Below are 22324 nucleotides of genomic sequence, written 5' to 3'. Positions count from 1 at the left end.
ATACAGTAGTAGTATCTTTTTGTTTACCCAATTTGTAAGTTAAAAAAATATTTGTATATCAGTTTAAACTGATATTATTTCCAACTATATCTGAAAAACTAATAGTTTTAAACTAAATATTAGATTTTTTGCCTTCTAGAGCAAATATTAGAAATCAAAATGCTTAGTAATACACATCAATAACAAAAAAAACAAGAAGGTTAACCAACATAAAAAATACAGGGTGTATTTGAAAAATACCACGTTAGAAATATATATTTTAAACGACATCTATAATTTTTTGAATGCTCGACATTGAATTCTAAATTAATTACACATTTAATAAGCAATATGAATATATTTTTTTCTATCTTATACGGGATTCGAGCTATGACAGCACCTCAAAACTTAGATTTTACGTTCGTACCCTATATGTCAGAGGTAAAAAAGATCTAGCTTAATTTTCTTCGTAGCATTAGTAGTTTCACAAAAAAATGGTACACAGTGTAAAATCTACATATTTTTGTGTATCTAATATTTAAAATATTTTTATACGATATATTAGAAGGGAATATTAAAATAGGCTCGAATGTGAGCAAACATACATTAGGATACAAAATATTTATCACGGTCTGCGGTATTTTCCAATTAGATCGTGTTACTTATGTAAATGTCCCTAAAAGGAATTATTGTATTAAAGGAGAAATATATATATATATATGTTAAGCCGTATAATTGCCATACTAAATTCTGTGTCTGTAAATACGGAGGAGTATGCCTTAATTTGGAAATTGATGAAACGGAATTTAGTTCAATTTAAGATATCTATCGTAAGTACATATTAAGAGTTTTTATAAAATATATTCAAGAGTGAACCTGTTGAAACTCTAAAATGACGCGTGAAGACTTTTCTTTATTTAAGTAAATTCTTAATCCGAATTTCGCAATAAGATTACACTATGCTTCTCCATGTAGTCGTATGAATTATTTAAACCGTAAACAGTTTGTATAATATTTTTAAGCGCCATTTTTTTTTGGATATTACAAAACTACCTAACTCTGAGAAAATTTTCAACAATTAGCATTTTTTTTTAGTATATTTCTTAGGCTGTATCTCTTTAGCCTATTTAAAGATTATACTAGATCTCTCAACATTACTCTTTTTATTTTGTTTAGGATAATCAATAGAATTTCTCTCATGTAGTCAGCATTTAACGACTTCTCAATAATACATATAGACTCTCTCCTTTATAATAGTCATATTGGCTTTTCATTATCACCAGCAAAGTAAAAATATAAATATACTCTTACAATCCCAAATATTGCCTACACGTAGAATTATTTTTATGAATTGAAAATAACCAGTTAATCGGCGATTGAAATATTTTTGCTGGTAGATTTAAACTATTGATAAAGATTTCTAAATTTCTAATCTAATCAGATTCTCATTTAAATGTTGTTTATTCTGCTAATAGCTCATAATCATTTTCAATTTAGTAACATATGCCTTCAGTTATTATCTGCAATTTTATCAGAGAGCCACTCCTAGAATGAGAGTTCTAGTTGTGCTTCCAATTCTTTCAATTTTATACTCCAAAAGATAATCCTGATCTATCACGAAAGGTTTAACTTTTTCTCCTAATTTTGGCATTTATTTTTCTAATTTTTTCTACTTGGCTTCGCATTTATTATTTAAAAGTAAAAAAAAAAATAAGTGTTTAGCGTGAAAATAGTTATTTAGCGTAAAAGTTTTTTTACTACTTTTCTGTAATGAATCAGTTTATAGATTTGCTATTTTGTGCTCGTGGCATTGCTAACTTAATGATGTTGCAACTGTGGAATAATGGAAATAAAAATGAATTGTTGAATGAAACGTAAAATATAAATTATTAATTTAAATTTATTATATTACCTTTAACCTAGGCCCCAAAATAACACACTTATACCAAGGATTATGTGAACATTTTTTAAAGATTGGTTGCAATCGCCTTTAATATTCGCGAACTATCTTTATTAATATCTGATGCCTGAAAATAGTTGCTTCGAATTAGTAATAATTCAGTTTATGGCAAAAGTAATAGGTCGGTGAAGGTCATATTAGATAAATACGGTGATAATAATATAACATGACAATTTACAATTACGGCTTCTTAATGTGTTGCGTTCAATAATTCAAAATCCATAAGTTTTTTGTCTACATCTAACTTTTTCTCACGAATTTGCTCTTAAGTGCATCATAATAATTTAATAATATTTTTCATTTGCTGTCTTATTTTTTGGCAAGGTTCAGACCGTAGAACACAGTAATAATTAAAAAAAACTATTAGCATCGCTTTCATTTTTGATCGACTTTAGCGTTTTTAAGTTTTTTCGGTTTCTGCTGAATTGAAAGGCAGCTTTCTAAAGCTTGTTTGTAAATGTGCCATTAAATTCTACTAATTGTTTTCTGGCCCAACAATCATTTAAATTGGAATGAACTGATAAGTAGGACGTTTAAATTTCGCGAACTATTTAACTGAGACTTCAACGAAAATTTTCATTATTTCCTTTAATAAAGTTATGTCAAGTCCAGTTGCAGATGTTGACGGTTGACCAGGGTGAGTCAAAATTTCAAGAACCACATCTAGGCCGCTTTTAAATGTACAATATTACGCATAGGCAAATGTGTTTGATAAAGTTATTTTAAAGTAATATGTAAACAATTCAGCGCTTCGGGACCCGAATTTCATTTGCAATGCAAAACTAAACAAAATTTGTTCGATTTTTTATCCATTGTAATAACCACGACATACGTTTGAGATTATTTAACAAATTCATCACTGTAAGCGAACCAAATAAATGGCGGAAAAGCGCTCAAAATCCGCGTGTGTATATGAGACTAATTTATACAGGCTTTTAAAATAATCCGTTCCCTGTACATCATTGATAGAAAGAGTTATTCCTTTGTTGTAACTAAAAGTTGTAACTAAGAGTTGTAACTAAAAGAACCAAAATAAAGTAAAAAGAGAAAAGAAAGACAAAGAGACCAATAGGTCAATTAACGAAGACGAGACCTAAAGCGCATTCTCTAAACGAGTATTTAAATATAAATTTATCCCTCAAAATATATTAATGCTAATTTGTTTTTAAGCAATTTGAATAAATATTTCTAAACCACACAGAATTATAAATAATTGCGCTTAAAAACCAAAACGATTTTATCATCTAAATTGTTTTACGGAAAATTCTATACGAGTATAAGCGAAGATAAGCGAAATTGCAAACAGCCCAGCAAACGCCTCTTAAACAAAATAACATTTGGCGTAGAACTCATGCAGTATTCTGCACGCTGTTTTACTATGCATTGAAAGTGGGCCATACCGCTCGATCTTCCAACTTATAACTATGCAGTATTTTGTGAAAAATTGCCTCCAATAGTAATCTATCAAACTAATAGGAAACAACGCGAATGTAAGCTTCGATATCCCTTTTATATATGCTAAAGAAATCTACAACATGTTAAGCCAAGATATGGAGGAGAACTTATTAATTTATGCATTATCTTAGGTTTTATGAACTTTAGAATTTTTTTCAGAAGTTGCAAAAAAATAAATGTATATTTTTAACAACATTTCAATTTTTTATATTAGAAAGCCACGGCTAATGCCTTAATTATTGTTGTTATAAATTAATTTAATTTATCTATCTACTTATTTTCAATAGTCCGTGATATAAAGCATAATAAAGTTGGGTATGCAGTGAGAAAATGGAAATGGAAACCTAATCGGATGCAGATCATGCTAAGAGCACGATCCCGAGGATAACTTGATAGTTGTAATGGTTTTGATCGGATGACCAGTATCCAGCGAGTACTACTTGTGGCCAATTCCAGAAACACCCGTCGTTATCAATAACTGTTTTACCCTGACCAAACAAACTGTCTACCTAATAAAGAAGAGGAGGCTTCGCGGTCTCTTTATCTGGTTCTAGAGTATGACAGATAATTTCGCTTAATGCTGATGTGAAAAGGTAGACCCCATCTTAGCCTAATTTTTTTTAGTAGTTACTAGTATATGCTAGAATGGCTTAATTGCTGATTTACTAAGTAGTCGTTTATAGGGCTTCTTGTTTTTTTTGTATTAAATAATCCCCAGAAAAGGTCCCATTCTATCTTCGGCCTTCCTGTACCTTCCGCTTATCCTGTGCTTCTGCTTTTGCTGCACTTTTTATTGTTACTGCTTCCACCTCACTTGCTGTTTCACGTGTTACCACATCAAGTCGCGTGGATCATCACCTCCGGAACTTGCATTCCTTCCAATCGGCTACACCTAATACCGATTGCCTTTCACTACCTGCTAGACGTTTTTCAGTTCCTTACAAGATAGAAAAGCCCATCTTACACCCTAACCTATGAAATGATAGGCAGTTTCCTCCGTCATGCTGCAGCTTGGGCACTGCTGTTTAGCCTACGATGACGTAAGACTCAAGTTAAATTCTATGACAAATAAGTAGCCAAGCGGCATTACCTGTCATTGAATTTAATAACAATATATTTGCATATTGATACGTGGTGTTCCCGTTGAAATTTCCTTTTTCTAAAGTCCTCTCATGCTCAGTTATCTACTATATACGAAAAACATAAGGTAAGGTCCAAAGTTTACAAGTTGATGTAAGTCCACACTGTTGCATTCTTTCTTTAATTGAACTGACTTTCTTTCATCACACTTGTTTAGTACATGATTATATGTCGTCAGCCAGTCCAAAGATGTTAATTATTTTACCATGTAGTCCGCCTTTTCGCGCTACTATCCACAAGATTTTAAAGTACAATTTCGCTCCGTATTCCCCCATCATCGCACCAGACTCGAGGCACTCTTTCCAATAATCCTCATTCGTCTTCTTGTGCTACACGCGAGCGTTGTGTTGTGTTTTCGTCAGCCTCGACGACGAGATTAATTACGCGTAAGTACATAATTATATTGCATAAAATTAAAAAGTAAACTCCTTTTAGCATGGGGAAACATAAGAGAAGACATCGGTCTTCTAGTAGTGAATCGGATAGCGATTCAAAACATAAAAAACTGCATAAAAGACTTGCTAAATTAGAATCTCTTCTTAAAAAACGATCGAGGTCACGCTCACGATCCCGTTTCCCAGCGGAACGGACGAAGCGTCGAGGCCGCTCGACTTCGGTCGGCCGTTCTCGCTCCCCCACTGTGGCTCGATCTAGACTTTCCACGCCTAGTCGGTCCGTGCGGCAAAAACAGGCTGACATTAGTCCGGTGATTTCAGATTTTAATAATAGTTCGAGTGTAGCCCAAGACCCGCGCGGCTTGGCAAGCACATTAGATTACGATGAGAGTATAGCCCATAGTCCAAGCGGCGTGGCATCTCCAACAGATGAACTATTAATTCACAATGATTATGACTTACCAGAGGAGGTTCTCAACATTTTGGGTGATGATCCGTCTATAAAGGATTCTGAACAAGTTAAAGTGCACCCTGCCTTAGCAAGTCGTTGGAGTAATATTTTAATAAAAGGACTGTCTGAGGCGGATACTGCTGGTATTTTACAAAAATACAAAATACCGGTTAATTGCCCGTTATTAGTTCCTCCAACACTAAACCCAGAATCATACGCTATTATTCCTCAAAACATTAGAAATAAGGATAATGCATATGTCCAATTTCAGACAAAATTAGGTATGGGCTTAGCTATTTTAGGAAAAAATATTGACGGCATCCTAAACGAAGCGGATAATATGCCTCCACTATGCAAAGAAGTCTTACTACCTGGTTTATCAGATACAGGGCGTCTTCTTACGAGCCTATTTTATGATTTAACCATGGCACGACGCTCTTTCATTTATCCTTATATGAATAAGGATACCAAGGAACTCCTAGAAAAATGTCCTCCCTCTGACCTCCTTTTTGGACCAGATATTTGCGAAAAAATTAAAGCAGCTAAGACTTTGCAAACGGCCAGCAAAGACATGAAGCCTATTCCCTCAACATCTGGGTTTAAAGCTCCTAGGGTCGCAGGTGGTTTTAGGAAAAAAGAGATGAAAGGGGAGGGGGCAGATAAAGGGAAACCATACAAAAATTTAAACCGGTATCGCCCTGCCCGTCAATCGAGGGAGACGGGACAGCAGAAAGGGCGAACCTCGAAGGACAACTTCAGAGAGAGATACAGAGGAAGGAAATAAACGAGGTATGTTTATACCGAACTGCTGGTCGACTTTCAAAGTTTTGCGAAAATTGGAAATTTATAACTTCAAATTCCATTATTTTAAGATGGATTAAAGGCTACGGCATTCCCTTAAGCAAGCCGCCAATCCAAACTAATCCCCCTAGATCTATATCTTTTACTAAAACAGATGAAGAATTTTTATCAAAGGAAATTGATAAATTACTAACACAGGGGGCGATTGTCAAGTACGAGCCACTTTACGACCAATTTTTATCAAACTTTTTCTTAGCTGAAAAATCAAATGGGAAAAAGCGATTTATTCTCAATTTAAAACAATTTAATGTATTTGTCGAAGCTCCCCATTTTAAACTAGAAGATATTAGAACTGTTTTAAGGCTCATTCAGAAAGATTGGTTTCTAGTTTCCATTGATTTGAAAGACGCTTATTTTTTGGTTTCTATGTCAAATGAATATCGAAAATATTTGCGTTTCGTCTTTAAAAATCAATTATATGAATTTACGTGCCTACCCTTCGGCTTATCATCAGCGCCTCATGGATTTACTAAAATCCTTAAACCAGTTGTACAATATTTTAGAATGCAGAACATCATATGTGTAAATTATCTGGATGATTTTTTAATTTTTGGTGAAACTTTTACGGATTGTAAAATTAAATCTGAAAGAGTTATAAATATTCTAAAATCTTTAGGTTTCATCATAAACCCAGAAAAAAGCATTTTGGTACCTTCAAAAAGGTGTAAATTTTTAGGCTTCATTTTTGATACTAACTGCTTAAAAATAGAGCTTCCTTTAGAAAAAAGGGAAAATATTAAACACTGGATTTTATATTTCCAAGAAACTAATAAAACAAAAATCCGGAAATTTGCTCAATTTATAGGATTATTAATTTCAGCCTGTCCTGCAATAAAATATGGCTGGCTGTATACGAAATTATTCGAAAGGGAAAAATTAAAAGCCCTCCAGGAAAATGATATGAATTTTAATAAATTTATGATAATTCCTTTCTTATCAGATTTCTCATGGTGGTTGCAAAACATCGACTATTCTTATAACGATATCAAACAAGATTCCTTTAATTTAGAAATTTTTACAGACTCTTCACTTTCTGGATGGGGAATTTATTGTAATAATGAGGGAACTCATGGTTGGTGGACTTTTGAAGATAAAAAGAACCACATAAATTTCTTGGAACTTCAAGCTATTTTTATAGGTCTTAAATGTTTTGCTAGATCATTGAGAAATTGCAACATTTTGGTACGTTGTGACAATACAACAGCCGTGGCCTGTATAAACCGCATGGGCAGCGTAAAATACCCTAACCTGCACGATCTATCCAGAATGATTTGGCAGTGGTGCGAGCAACGCAATTTATGGGTTTTTGCATCCTATATTAATACCAAGGACAACTGGAAGGCAGACTTAGAGTCGCGAGCTTTACAATCCGAGACTGAATGGTCTTTAGCTAATTATGCATTTGATCGTATTACTCGAAGGTTCGGGGTTCCAGATGTGGACTTATTTGCCTCCAGTAGTAATTTCAAATGTAGAAAATACATTTCTTGGCTAAGAGACCCAGGTGCCTATGCTTGCGATGCTTTCACCATTTCATGGAAAAATTTACATTTTTATGCCTTCCCTCCATTCGCGGTAATTTTAAGGGTTTTACAAAAAATAATACAAGACAAGGCTGAAGGTATCTTAGTGGTACCGTATTGGCAATCTCAAGCATGGTATCCACTTTTCGTAAAACTTTGCGTCGAAGACCCCATTTTACTTGAACCACACCTCAATCTTTTGGTTTGTCCTTTTAGCAAAAAGCCCCACCCATTATCTGCGAGTCTTACCTTGGTAGCCGCGAGACTATCCGGAAGTCTCTAATACTACAACAAGTACCGGAGTGTGCCATTGAGACAACATTACTCTCACTATCGGAGGCAACCATTAAACAATACGGAGTCACTTACAAACTTTGGTGGGAGTTTTGTAAAGAACAAAATCTCAACATGTTTGAAGCAAATATAAAAGAGGTAATACTGTTTTTACAGAATGTTTTAAGTAAATCCCAGAATTTATATGGTACATTTAACTCTCACAGAGCAGCACTATCTTTAATTTTGCCTATTAAAATAGGAGAGAACCCAATAATTAAACGGTTTATGAAGGGCGTTTTAAGGATGAGGCCCCAAACACCTCGTTATAATTCTATTTGGGATCCAAAAACTATTTTTGATTATTTCGACAAAAATCCTGCCGAGAATTTAAAACAGTTATCTTATAAGTTGGTCACTCTTTTAGTACTGGCCACAGGTCAAAGGCTACAAACCATTAGCCTTATTAGAGTTCCAAATATTAGACCTTACAAAGGAGGACTTCAAATTCTAATTGAAGATAGAATTAAAACGTCCGGTGTAAATGTAAAACAACCTTGCCTTCATTTACCAAAATTTGAAGAATTGCCAAATCAATGCGTTGTCTCTTGCTTACATCAATACTTGAAACTCACAGAGAATCTGAGGAATAAAGATAGTGACTATCTATTTATAACCATTCAAAAGCCACATAAGACTGCTTCAAAACCAACCCTCAGTCGTTGGGTAAAATGTACCTTAGATCTAGCTGGTATTGATACGAATATATTTACATCGCACTCAGGAAGGCATGCTTCGACATCTTCAGCCCGAAGAGCTGGCGTATCGATAGATCTTATTAAAGATTCTGCTGGATGGAGCAAAAGTTCGAGTACCTTTGCGAAGTTTTATGATCGGCCTCTAATAGAAAGAGACCAATTTGCTTTTAGTATTTTTAACAGTTAATTTGTTATTTTGTTTATATTTTGTTTATTCTGTCTACACTTAAATTTTTTGCTGCACATGTAAATGTATATTTTTATTTAACATATGCATTTATGCGAATATTTTAATTTAAAATTAAGTTGCAAACTGGATTTAAGCTGTAAGCATTTAATCTATATATATGGAAGTTTTGTCAAATAAAATGGGTCTTCTATATACACATTTTGGGATTTGATATGATTATGATGTTTTAATTCATAACCTTGATTAATCTTTAAACATCCTACATGGTAAAATAATTAACATCTTTGGACTGGCTGACGACATATAATTTAACGATCAAATGAACTTACCTGAAGTTCGATCGAAATTATATTAGTCAGCCAGTCCAAAGATGTTAATCTCCCTCCCAACCACACCCGAAGGTTATGAATCAAAAACTATAGGACTACTTTTAACAGAATGAGGATTATTGGAAAGAGTGCCTCGAGTCTGGTGCGATGATGGGGGAATACGGAGCGAAATTGTACTTTAAAATCTTGTGGATAGTAGCGCGAAAAGGCGGACTACATGGTAAAATAATTAACATCTTTGGACTGGCTGACTAATATAATTTCGATCGAACTTCAGGTAAGTTCATTTGATCGTTAAATTATACTGTTACATCCTTAAAATAGTTTTGGATTCTTAGGTGGTCCTTAAAGTAGCCTGATTTTTGGAGTAAATAATTATTTCCGTCTCCGGACTCTGCTGGTACTTACTCTTACTCACCCTCCCCAGTCTCCCTAAGCAGACAGCCTGTCCTCCTGATGAAGGAAAGCATACGTTCTCAGTTAAAGTTCTTAAATCCCTCTCGTAGCAAAAAGGCCAAACCCATGGTTTCTCTCCTGATGTATATATAGGTCTATCCTTCACATTCTTTTATAAAACACGCTAAAACTAGGGCACAGAGGGCTAAGCACCACAGTCGGTTAGGTCTACAGTGACTTGTTAGGACGCTAGTCAAGTGTACTATAATCCCTTTGTACCTGAACAATATCCACGATATCATAGATTTAGTTGAATTTGATACTACCTCTTCTATTCCAGTATTCCTACTCCAATTTTCTCTAGTCTTTTCCCATTATTAGTTGCCTAAGATATGGGGAATATATATCTCACTGAGTCCAAGGAATAGCTTGAAGCTAATAAATTCGTCGTTAATTCGTCGAATACCCTTCAGTTAAGAAAGGCCCGATGCAGCATCTATGAGATTATTCCGTTTGTCCTAACTGCCTTGAATGAATAAAATTCACTCACTGTCCATTTGATAGTGCTGTCGGTCACTATATTTGTTCCACCATAGTACCTTGCGGACATTTTCATGTGTAAGTTTGGACACTGGTGCAGATGTTTAAAGCTAGTGCCTCTTACCCCTTAATTTGTTTCTTTAATCAGTAAGGTTTTTCAATTGATACAAGTTCTCGTTTTTCGCAAGCAATAACACTAACCAGTTCAGCGATAGCGGTATGGCTATGTTGTTAATTAACTGGACTTACCCTTATTTGCTGCATTTCGAAGTCTTGGTGGAGCGTGGAAGCTTCTAGCTCGTACTGTTTGAGCTGACCAGACCCACCGGAACTTGACGGCACCCCAACTGGCCGACCCGGCTCTCTTCTACCTGACACCTTAAATACTTTCAAGATGATCAGCTCGTAGAAGAGCTGCCACCCAGTCTATTGCAGCTTTTCTATTTCAGGCCGGCTGATCCGGAAGATCCTGGTTCAGTCTCCTAGTTCTCCTTGCATCTGAAAGTATTGCTTCCTCCTGACGTTTAGGCCTTAATAATATTTTGATCATAGATGAATACCACAGTCTCTTGGACCTCTGGTCTTTGCTGACCGCTGAGTATGAAGGCCACCTCCATCGGACAGGGAACGTCGACCGGGTCACTTATTTGTATGTAGCTGACGTAAATCTCCACCTTATCTCGATAGGGGCCAGCCGAACTTCGGCTCCTATGTAAGAGAAGTAGTAGAATTAAAATTGCTTACACGTCTCCTACATATGTGATGATCAAATGCATATTATTAGCTATATAGGTTTAAAAAAAATGTTTTGCATTATCGTAGAATAAAAAGAAAACATAAATTTATACTAATTTATTAACATTACTTATTATTTAAAAAAAAATATAAAAATAACAAATTACTGTCAAAAACAAATATATCGTTATGTTTTTAACTTATTTACTCCAAGGCCCTATTTGTACTTTCCAATAATAGACATAGGCAAAGTCTAGCCAAAGGCTAATCTACATTTTTCTTCCATTCTTCTTCTTGCTGCCAATGTTGGTTGAATAGGTACCTATTTGCTTTCCTCTGCGATGAGTTGATGAAGCAGAACTCTTATTTCTTGAAGAAGTGCTTTGTATTTGCACGTATTATGCATGTCACTGACTAATGAGGATACGCTATTTGCATGTTTATTTAAATTATTTAAAAACGATGTTGTAACTGGAAAAACTTGTTCAGGATCTGGTTTGAGTTTAGTGGCTATATTATTAAAAAAATGTTAACCATCTAGCTTTTAATTCAGAATTTTTTCCAGGGGCAAAGATACAGTACCAGACATAGATCTAATAGTGGTGTTGATTAGGTCTTAACATATCTACATATAAGTAAAGCTAACATCGACGTATTAAACTGGCACGTCACCTGATCCTTGGACTTCATACATTTTAAACTAACGTAAGGTTTATTATTTTTGTAGAAAAAGAAATTGCTAATGCTAAATATCCACCAAATAGGACCAATAATAAGTTAAAAGAGATTTAAATGTAATTTCTGTAAAAATGTTATTGATATCATTTATTTATTGTTATAAAATAATATTAAAATCCCAAATGGTAACAATGATAAAATCAGAATAAAAGTGAAAAAATAGAAGTGAGCGTGATTCTCAATTATTATCTTTACTCTAGTGCCAAAATGACGTTTAACAATTCCACGCTATATACATAGAATTTATCAATTCCTAACAATTTTTTATATAATTTAGAGGTAGCGTGAGAAACTTCTTCTAATAGGTAAATATTGTTATGCTATAAAATCTTTGAAAACTACGGAAACGTAAAGACAAAGCTGTGGCTAGCTTCCCGTTACATGTTACATCCTAAAAATGAATGAATTTCCGAGTATTGCTTTTATGAACTTTTTGCATAAAAATATCCGTATATACGTGAAATATACATACATATTTTAACAAAAAAAGTTAGTAATTATTTTGTAGAATTAACAAATTTTAAATATCATGACACTTTTATGACAGACAAATTCCTTACTCCCGCACTTAGCGCGAAAACTTAACCTAGAAATTTTATCAACCTACTCCACTTTTTCCTTTGTTGTATTTTTATATTTCTAAGGATCTTAGTTAATCACTTTCCAATCATAACTCGTCCGAAATCAATTAAATCTAATTTCATTCATATTTATTCAAGTCATATTTATTATATATTATGCCATATGTCCAATGCTAAGCGCAATAATTTGGAAGCACATTTTGCTTTTATATCTACTATTTTTCGTATTAAAAAAAAACATCAACGAAAATATCGACTAAATCTAATATTGTTAGTGTGACCTAAAAGGTGAAACTTTTATAACCCAGTCTTTATTTGGAAAATTGGACTAGAAAAAATTAAAATCATTTATTCAAAAACAACAACCAAAATACTTTTATCCCATTTTGCCGACCTTTATTATCCTCAGTTTTCCGTAACCCATATTCCAAGTTTCCATGGCAAAAGCTTGATCGATACCTGAGAAATACGTAACGTTTTTTTAACGACAACATCAAATTATCAGTCAAAATAATTTTGTTGCGTAAAAACAGTTAAAGATTTTTTAAAATAAGTGATCATAATGGTTGACTGTCCAGATCCAGAAGGCAAAGCCGTACCAAGATTGCAGACGTCAGATTTTTACCAGACATGTGGGTTGCCCAAGAGGTTCGACTATCCGAACTGGTTCTATGGTTATGGGACTCAAAGAAGGCCTCCGTTGCATCCTTTTTATACAACAACATCTAGTGAATATGGACGGTAATATTTTATTTAATTTTTAGGCTATAATATTTAGTTGACATAATATAGGATATAATTATGTATGTTATAAGATTTTCATTGACTTAAAAAATCAGTTAAAAAATCTTATGTATGAATTTATAAAAAAAAAATATTTTTTTTTTATTAAATTCTGATAAGTTAAAAATCTTCAGTTTTATTGTTAATAAAAATGATAAAAAAATTAATACTTGATTGGTAACATAATGAAACTTCAAATCAAATTCTGCTGAAAATCAAATTCTAGATTAAAAAATGTCCATGATTGCATAGAAACTTCGTGCCGATGTTCGATCGAATATATGTATTTTTATGCGTATTAAATTTATCGTTATATTATATTTTTTTTTTAAGTTTATTATGAAATTTTTTGCGCTACTTTATCCAAGGAGAAGATTCCTAAATGTTGGCATATTATTTAAAAAAAAAACCTAAATATTGTGTTTTGATCGATAGGCTTCAAATAATATTAGTTATATAATACAATTACTAAACAAGATATAGCAATACATTACACATACTTAAAATATGCTTGCTAGTATCCCCGGCCTAGATATTATGGTACTCGATTATTAATAAATTATGTACTTGATGCTACAATATTAATAAATTGTAGCATCAAGTACGTAATATACATCAAGTGCATAATATACGTCAAATATTAAACGCTATTTGACCTTGGTTAAATATCACCTATAGGTATATTCCGAAAACTTTTTAATGGACTGCCTATAAATAATACTTTATGGAGAAATACTGAATTTCTAAAAATATTGAATTTATAATATATATATTATTTGATAATTCATTAATAATAATAATAATGTTTATTTATTTAGCATGTTGCCACATACAAGTACAATAATATATATTATAATTTTTAAAACATATTTATAATATCTTAAAAAAACTAGAAAATATAAAGAGTAAAAATAAAAGTAAGCAAATAAATAATAAAAGAGTAAAATATAACGTTAAAGTACACAAATATTAAAATATAAAAAAATAAACATAAAATATATGCGCAGATATAATTTAAAACGATACTAAGAAGTGTAAAAATAAAAGACACAAAGAAAGACAATTAAAATATAAAACACTTACATATGTATACATATATATCTTTTCAATGTTTTTCTAGACATAATTAGGCTTCTACAGTTCTTTATATTAATAGCTAATTCATTAAAATATATAAGACCTTTGTGTAGAATAGTGTTTGTCATTCTGTTTGAAGTATGTCTACCCATCGATACAAAATCCCCCTGTTGTCTGGTAACATAGTTATGCAGATCACTAAAGACTGTAATCTTTTCACAAATATAGTTTGGTAGCAATTTATTTTTAATTAAATAAACATACAGGTACTAAATAATATTTTTTGTTTTATCGATAAGATATTTAGTACATTTAACATATTATCTACCGGTGTATATCTATTACATTTTAGTATTATTCTCATGGCTCTGTTCTGTATGATTTAAAGTCTATTGACCCTGTAATCCGGAATACCAAACAAAAGTGTAGAACAAAAATCCAAGTGCGGTAAAATAATACTATTATAAATTAGCAATTTCGTTTGTAAAGAGAGGTTTCTGCCAATTCTTGAAAAAAATTAAATTTTTTTGGCATTTTGCGTATTATGCTATCAATATGAGAATCAAAATTCAAATGTGGATCCAAAACAACACCCAAATATTTAATTACTTTCTGGTACGATATTGTTTCATTATTTATCTCTACTTTTATTACATTCAAATTTACTTGGGTTAACCTAGCTTTACTTCCAAACAGACAAAATTTTGTTTTAGCTTCATTAATACTTAAGTTATTAATACACAGCCATTTGTATATATTATCCAAATCAAAGTTTAGATTTGCTTGCATTTTTTTAATATCCTTTCCCACAACATACCCAACCCAACCCAACCCAACCCAACCCAACCCAACACAGTACCTTGGGGAAGACCATGATTAATATTTTCAGCAACAGATAATTTATTTTTAAATTTGACCACTTGTTTCCTGTTATGCAAATACGATTTAAACCAACTTAAAACTGTGCCTCCTATCCCCATTTTTTCCATTTTAAGAAGCAAAACATTGCGACTAACCGTCTCAAACGCTCTTCTAAAATCCAAGAAAATTGCCAAAATAAAATTACCCTTATCTATTTCTCTATTAAAATTATCACAGATGTTAACTATCACAGTTTCGCAAGAATGGTGAGGTCTAAATCCTGACTGATTTGTTGTTAAAATATTATTTTTATCACAGTAAGTTTGAAGTTGGGTTCTTACAGTTAATTCTAGAAGTTTTTCGTAAACTGGTACAGTATTAATAGGTCTAAACTCACTCGCCAGCCTTGTGCCTGAGACCTTAGGAACTGGTAAGACTATTGAGACTTTCCACTTTTTTGAGAATTCACCATACTGAAGCGATGTATTAATTATATCTAACACACGGTTACCCACAACTTCAAACACATCTAGAAGCACTTTTTTTGAGATACCACTTTCTCCTCCTTTAACATTTTTCACATTTTTTAACAGAGCTCTTGTATCACTCATAGTAGTATTTTCAACTTTATCCCATACATTATATATTTTGAACTATACTATTTAAGTCTAAAAGTTTGAGTAAAATATCTATAATTTGATCTATACTATTAATAAAATATTTATTAAATTTATATGCTATTTTAAACTCATTAGTAAATGTCTGCCCCTCAAATACAACCTCATTTGGTAAAATGGAATTTTTACCCAGTAGAAGTGATTTAAGATTTTTCCAAAGCTCTGCTAAATTATTTCTATTGTTATAGATAACTTTTCGAAAATATTTATCTTTTTTTATTCTTATTTTATTAAATATTTGGTTTCTAACCTTTTTATAGCTATCCCATAGATCTAGAGTGCCCTCAAGAATTGCCCTTACATATAGCTTGTCTCTATCTTTCATTAACTGTAAAATATCATAAGTTATCCACTTTTATTTTTATATTTTAGGCTAACAGATATCTCTAACTTTGGACACATTAAATTTAAACTATTTTCTAGATCTAAAATAAAAGAATTTGCCAATATATTTATATCTGTTAAATTATTGTTCCATGACCTGTCAGGCAAGATAATTTGTAAAGTTTCAGAATTATAGTGTTTCATTGACCGATGGTAGTATGTAATTTTTTGTTTATCATCATCTACTTTTGAAAGGCATACAGACACAATGGAGTGATCACAAAAAAAATATATACACAAAAATTTTTATGTAAGTTTCATAACAGTCGGTATTGTAACTTAATAAAATAACGTTTATAAAAAAGATTATAAATTTTTTTTTTTAAATAATACTTTATATTGAAAAATAGTAAATAACATAATAAGGTATTTTTAATTTTTTAATCTTTTTATTAAAGATTAAAGTTAAAATGCCATCTTATAATGATATTGTTTTTTTCAAAATTAAATATTTTATCAATATTATTTTTTAATTTTAGCAAACTTTTATTACAGTTATCTTTTTAATATGTCGGTACATTATTTTATCACTATGATTATTTTATGCTTAAAATTAAGTTATTACTCTAAATTTATTATTATTTGCTATTTTTAAATAAAAATATTTATAGAATCGATTAATTATAAAAAAAAAATTATTGTTATTTAATGGCGCATAAAGTCAGTGTTCTTAATTTTACATTATCATTCTTCTACACGAAGCATAAACTAGAAATCAACATAACGGATTACCGCATATATTTATGAAAGGAAATGATTGAATGACATTCTATGCAAACAAAATAGCTTTTCCAGTTGAAGCATAATAACCTTATAAATATGGTGTAATAAACAAATGATCAGGTCTAAGTCTAACATTAAATGAATAACTACGTGTAAATAGAGCAGTAGTATAGTGTCGCATAGTCCTAGTATTCTTACATTTTTATCACTTCTAGGTATTAGTTTTTCAAATAAATATTTTGATGGTTTATTAAGTCTATAAATAAACGAAAAATATTTAAGGAAATTTATATGCTCGGAAACAAGGTCAAACCTTCTCAACCTGCAAACAAACCGACAACATGTATTTTGTTTCCGCTGTAATTGTTGCTATGACATTGTTTTAGAACAGGGTGATTAGATGATTAGACAATAATTGATTACTGATAGAACTAAGGATTCTAAAAGTTTTTCCTGATTTTAAAATATAAAATATGTTTGTTTACATAAAGAAGGGACAAACACAGATAACGAAACCCTCGTCATCTCTAATGATCTCTAACTATCCTTAAATGTTCCTGGTATCTTAAGCATAGATTTTGTACAATCAATTCCAAAATCTCAGTATTTTAGTAAATATCGCCTTGAAATTCATTTACATCAATATGCAAATTATTTATAATTTTTCTTAGTTTCTTTTTTCTTTCTAAGAACCTTCCTAAGATTACGAAGCTCTTAATAACGGTTAAAATTGTCAAGGATTTTCTTCCTTTTATGTTTGGACAAAAAATTTATATTAGTTTGTAATGTGCGGATCATTTTTTTGCGGACAATATACATGGTTTCCATCTATAACCTGATACATTTTAACTGCCTATAAGTCGAGAACGGAAAATAACAACAATGTGCGGTTTTCACAGAACTTCATCAATATTTTTAAAGTTTTTTTTGACAGTATTGCCAAGTTTCAAAATTTACCTGAAATAGGAGGAAAAAAATTGATGATTTTCAAAGGCCGATTTCTCAAAAATTTAAAATGTAACACCTTGTACTTTTTTTTTCACATGAAAGCCTGTTAAATCCATTTTTCGAAAATGTATAAATTGTCTTAAATTCATTTTTTTTTACAAAGGCAATTTTAGTAAATGACACCTTTTTGAAAATTTTCCTAAAATAAATACCTATTAAATAACATTCTCGGTATCAAGTGACAACGATAACAATTGTAGCTTGTCAAGGAGGCTGTGAGTTGCACAATTTGTTTTGTGGGCTTCAACTATTGTCAAACCTTTTTAACGTCATTCGTTGGGGAGTCCCAATAATTTGATTTCTATATGTTTTTTGCATTTTTTAGAGATTTTGAAAGGTTTAAATATGTTTACCACCCGGGAAAAGGCACGTTGCGTGTTATTATTTAGTGAATGCAAATCAGTTACGCAGACGAGAAGAAGATTTAGGCTGATTTTTGAAAGGGCTCCACCTTCACGCAATTCTATACTTCATTGGGTACGCCAATTTTTCCAGAAGGGAACAGTTAAAAGAAAAGTTAGAACAAACCTAAATGCACGAGATAATCTGTTGGATGATATTTTACTGGTAAAAGAAGTGTTGTCCTTAAACAATAACCAAATAATCTATTAGGAAGATAGCTTAAACGACAAATATTTCAAAAAGTAAAGTACATAAAATTCTAAAAATAATTAAGTTTAAACCCTACAAAATTCAAACTTTCCAAAAAATAGAAAATCGCGCCCTTGAAAAAAGATGTTTAATGTGCGAAACACTACTAGATCTTTTTAGAAATGAGCCGGATACTAATTTAATAATGTCTGATGAGGCAACATTTCACATCAGTGGTCGAGTAAATAAGCATAACTGCTGAATTTGGGGAGATGAAAATCCTCAAGTGTATAACGAATTTGAAAGAGATTCTCCTAAGCTGAACGTTTGGTGTGCAGTATCGAAATCTAAAATTAATGGGCAATTTTTTTTTCCAAGAAGCAACAGTGAATGGAAACAATTACACCGATGTGTTGGAAACATTTTTTTATCCTCAATTTCAGCAGGATGGAATTTTAGACACGGTCTACTTTCAGCAAGACGGTGCACCACCACACTTCTCCAAGGGATTCCTTAGATATTACTTTTGGAAACAGCTTGGACCTGCTCGCCATGTCCAATCGAGTGGGCACCTTATTCTCCCGATCTAACCATTCCAGATTTTTGTATATGGGGATATGTTAAAGACCGTTGCTACAATCCAACCCCAAGAAATTTGAATGAACTGCGCAACAACATAGTAAACGTTTTCAACCAAATTACATCTAGAATGCTACAAAATGCCTTCGGCAACTTATTTCTCCGTCTACATTAGTGTTCCGAGCAAAATGGGGGTCATATTCAGCAGCTAATTTATTAGTTATAAATTAAATTTAATTTCTTCAATTGTTTGTTGTTAAAATTGTTGTAAATTGTTGTAATTTAATACATAGAATAAATCCTTTTTATAGACATGGCAATAGCGCAAATTCTTAAATTATGATCATGCTAAAGCGATACATAGGCAATTACCAGAAAATGTTCATCAATCACCGAATATCTAATCTAGAAAAATTTTCAAAAAGTTGTCATTTACTAAAATTGGCTCTGTAAAAAAAATAATGAATTTAAGACAATTTATACATTTTCGGAGGGGATTTAACAGGCTTTCATGTGAAATTAAAAAGTACAGGGTGTTACATTTAAAATTTTTGAGAAATCGGCCTTTGAAAATCATCAATTTTTTTCCTGCTATTTCAGGTAAATTTTAAAACTTGACAACACTGTCAAAAAAAACCTTAAAAATATTGATGAAGTTCTGTGAAAACCGCACATTGTTGTCATTTTCCGTTCTCGACTTATAAGCAGTTAAAATGTGTCAGGTTATAGATGGACACCCTGTATTTTGAATTCCGAATATTAATAAACATTTGATCAGTCTTATTTGTTTTAGTTTAAAGCTTTAATTATTATTATATTCGCTTGTATTAGAATCAACAGTAGCACATTAAAAAATAATATCGCTTTAGCTTACAAAAATTGGTTTAAGAAAAATGGTAAAGGTGCCAGTCTTCCTGGTAGGTTCATTTATTAATTCAAAAAAAAGCCTTAGTATTTAGTCTTATAATATTTATATAATAGTATAATAATATTTATGTCACCTGCGATGATCGAATAGTCATAGTATACTAATATCTATAAAATAATTTCATCTGCATAATATACTATGCTGGTTTTTTGTTTCATTTAGTTTCTATAATATACCAAAAGTATTTTCTAAATATGTGTATTATATTAAACTAGATGATATCGACTGAGCAAACCTAAATTACGCAGAAATTTATTTAAATTTAAAATGAAAAATATGAGATAATTAGTTGGCGTAGAGAATAATTAAAAGCAATATTTTTATTAGATAATATAAAATAGGCTTCATATAAAAAAATCATAAGCGACGATATAAAAAAACTAATCAAGATGAGAACAAAGTATGTATAAAAAAAAATTCTAAATTCAATTTCCTTTTCTATAAAATATTTTTTTTATTACAGGTATCCTCCGACAATCCATACAGTACCTACGTCATTTTTCCCAAATACACAAGATTTTACCAGAAATCTGGCTAAAGCTGGAATGTACAGAAATTATTCTCTTAATACGGGAATCGATCGACCGTCTATTTAAACATTATTAGTCAATTTAAAATTGTATTGTTTAGTTTTATAATATAGATTTGACAAATAATAATATTTGCCTTATTAAATAATTTAATTTATCTGTGCAGTTTTTTATTAGGAATTTATCGCTATCAGAAAACAGGATCTGAAAAGACCAATCATTAAAAAATCCGCAGCATGCACAAAAAATAAAGCGATAAAAATTAACGCTAACGAGTTTAATCAAAAGCTTCTTTTACATTAAAACGTTGAAGTTAAAATTCCCTGCTGGTTTAATTAAGTAATTAGAAAGAGTTAAATGCGAAGTATTCCTTACGACAGGCACGGCGAGTAGGTCGACTAAATCAAAAGTAAATGAACCTGAAACTTAAGGAAAGTGATGCGAATGAACTCGTTGAAAAACTAGATGGGATATTATAATAGCTTTTTGCAGATACAAAAGTTAATTATAATTTAAAGTTAGAAAGAAATTAAGACAAAAAGAGAACTATACTATTATCACTAATTTTCAAGCATTTTAAATTTTTTAAGTAACAGTAAGTTAAAATAAGTCATTTTTTTCATATCATTCCAAACTGAGGCCAGTAGTTCTTTAAAAGCCAGTATTGCTGGTAATGATTATTTTAATTTTGATGTTTACGCACAACCGTTAGTGCGCATTAGCGAAATGCGAATTAAGATGAGGCGGATTTGTAGACACTAGAGATGGGTCAAACCGTAGCCGATCGATAGTTCTAGCCTGGACACTTATCCCCGCTTCCATCGATACCTCACAACAGAAGCCGAAATCATGCGAGGCGACGACCGCATCGCGATGGCAAAAATTCCGCGCTGGGGCACATATTTTGCGTTGATTCTAAATAATATTTTACTGCAGTTAATATTGTAGTTTATAGTACGATTACGCATTTAAAATTTTAAACTACCAAACTATTTTGATACTCGCTTTGAGTTTTAAAAAGAATAAAAATTCGGTATTTAAATTAGGTGGGTAAATTAACAATTTTATTTTTAACTTACATTTTACAATCTTAATTTTATTTAGAATAATGCCTACCTCTTGCTGCATTCCTGTTTAAGCTCAGAAAAAATTAAAATGGATTTAAATTTTTTTTGTTTTTTTTTGATTATCTTCGGAATCATTCAAATTTTGGATTTTTTAAATAAGCAACTAAAAAATTTGGCGTAGATACCTACCTAATTTTGTTTTCGGCATTAACATTTTTACGAAAAAGTAATACAGCAATGCAAAAACTTTCCCATAGCAACCAAGATAACCCACAAAAGTGTCAAGAATAAGTTTTTGAAAAATTGTTTTTTTTTCAATAATCTTCAAAACCACATAAAATATAATATATATTTTTTTTTATATGGCATATTCTTTTACAAGTAAATAATGTGCAACTTTGGGGTAAATTATCCATTTTCGTATTTTAAGGGTAGACGAATTTGAAACACCGTTTATGTATATTTTTCCAATAAAATAAATAATAAAAAATATTTAAAACATTTATCATATACCTAAAAATACGTAATAATAAAAAAAATATATTAACTTGTAAAATGTAAAATATTAGGTCCCGCGGTATCTTCACTTAGTCGTTCCACTGTACGGCGTGCGCCACCAAATCTCGGCTTCAATTTTGACGCCACGAAACCAGTGTCACGGCTAGAACTCTCGATCGGCTACGGTCAAACCCACTATTTTTGTATAGCAGTTGCTATTGCTACTGCTAAACTGAAATAGCAGTTAAATATAGCTGCTATTTAAATAGCGGTTATTATATCTGCTTTATTTGACACGTTACGTATGTGCATTA

At 31.5% G+C, this 22324-nt stretch overlaps 2 protein-coding genes across 2 annotated transcripts; both read left to right on the top strand.

Annotated features, from left to right (window-relative positions):
* Positions 1–4703: 4703 nt before the first annotated feature.
* Positions 4704–8114, top strand: LOC126734616 (uncharacterized). The gene is made up of 2 exons (XM_050438313.1): positions 4704–6169; positions 7981–8114. The coding sequence occupies exon 1, from the start codon at positions 4971–4973 to the stop codon at positions 6162–6164; it is 1194 nt and encodes a 397-aa protein (XP_050294270.1). The 5' UTR covers positions 4704–4970; the 3' UTR covers positions 6165–6169; positions 7981–8114.
* A 4634-nt stretch (positions 8115–12748) lies between these two features.
* On the top strand, positions 12749–20574 carry LOC126734620 (piercer of microtubule wall 1 protein). The gene is made up of 2 exons (XM_050438318.1): positions 12749–13045; positions 20379–20574. The coding sequence occupies exons 1-2, from the start codon at positions 12867–12869 to the stop codon at positions 20509–20511; spliced, it is 312 nt and encodes a 103-aa protein (XP_050294275.1). The 5' UTR covers positions 12749–12866; the 3' UTR covers positions 20512–20574.
* Positions 20575–22324: the final 1750 nt, after the last annotated feature.

Source organism: Anthonomus grandis, chromosome 3, assembly GCF_022605725.1.
Source record: "Anthonomus grandis grandis chromosome 3, icAntGran1.3, whole genome shotgun sequence".
NCBI classification, from domain to species: Eukaryota; Metazoa; Arthropoda; class Insecta; order Coleoptera; family Curculionidae; genus Anthonomus; species Anthonomus grandis.
The sequence above is the reverse complement of the archived record's forward strand: the minus strand, read 5'-3'. Positions and strand labels throughout refer to the sequence as shown.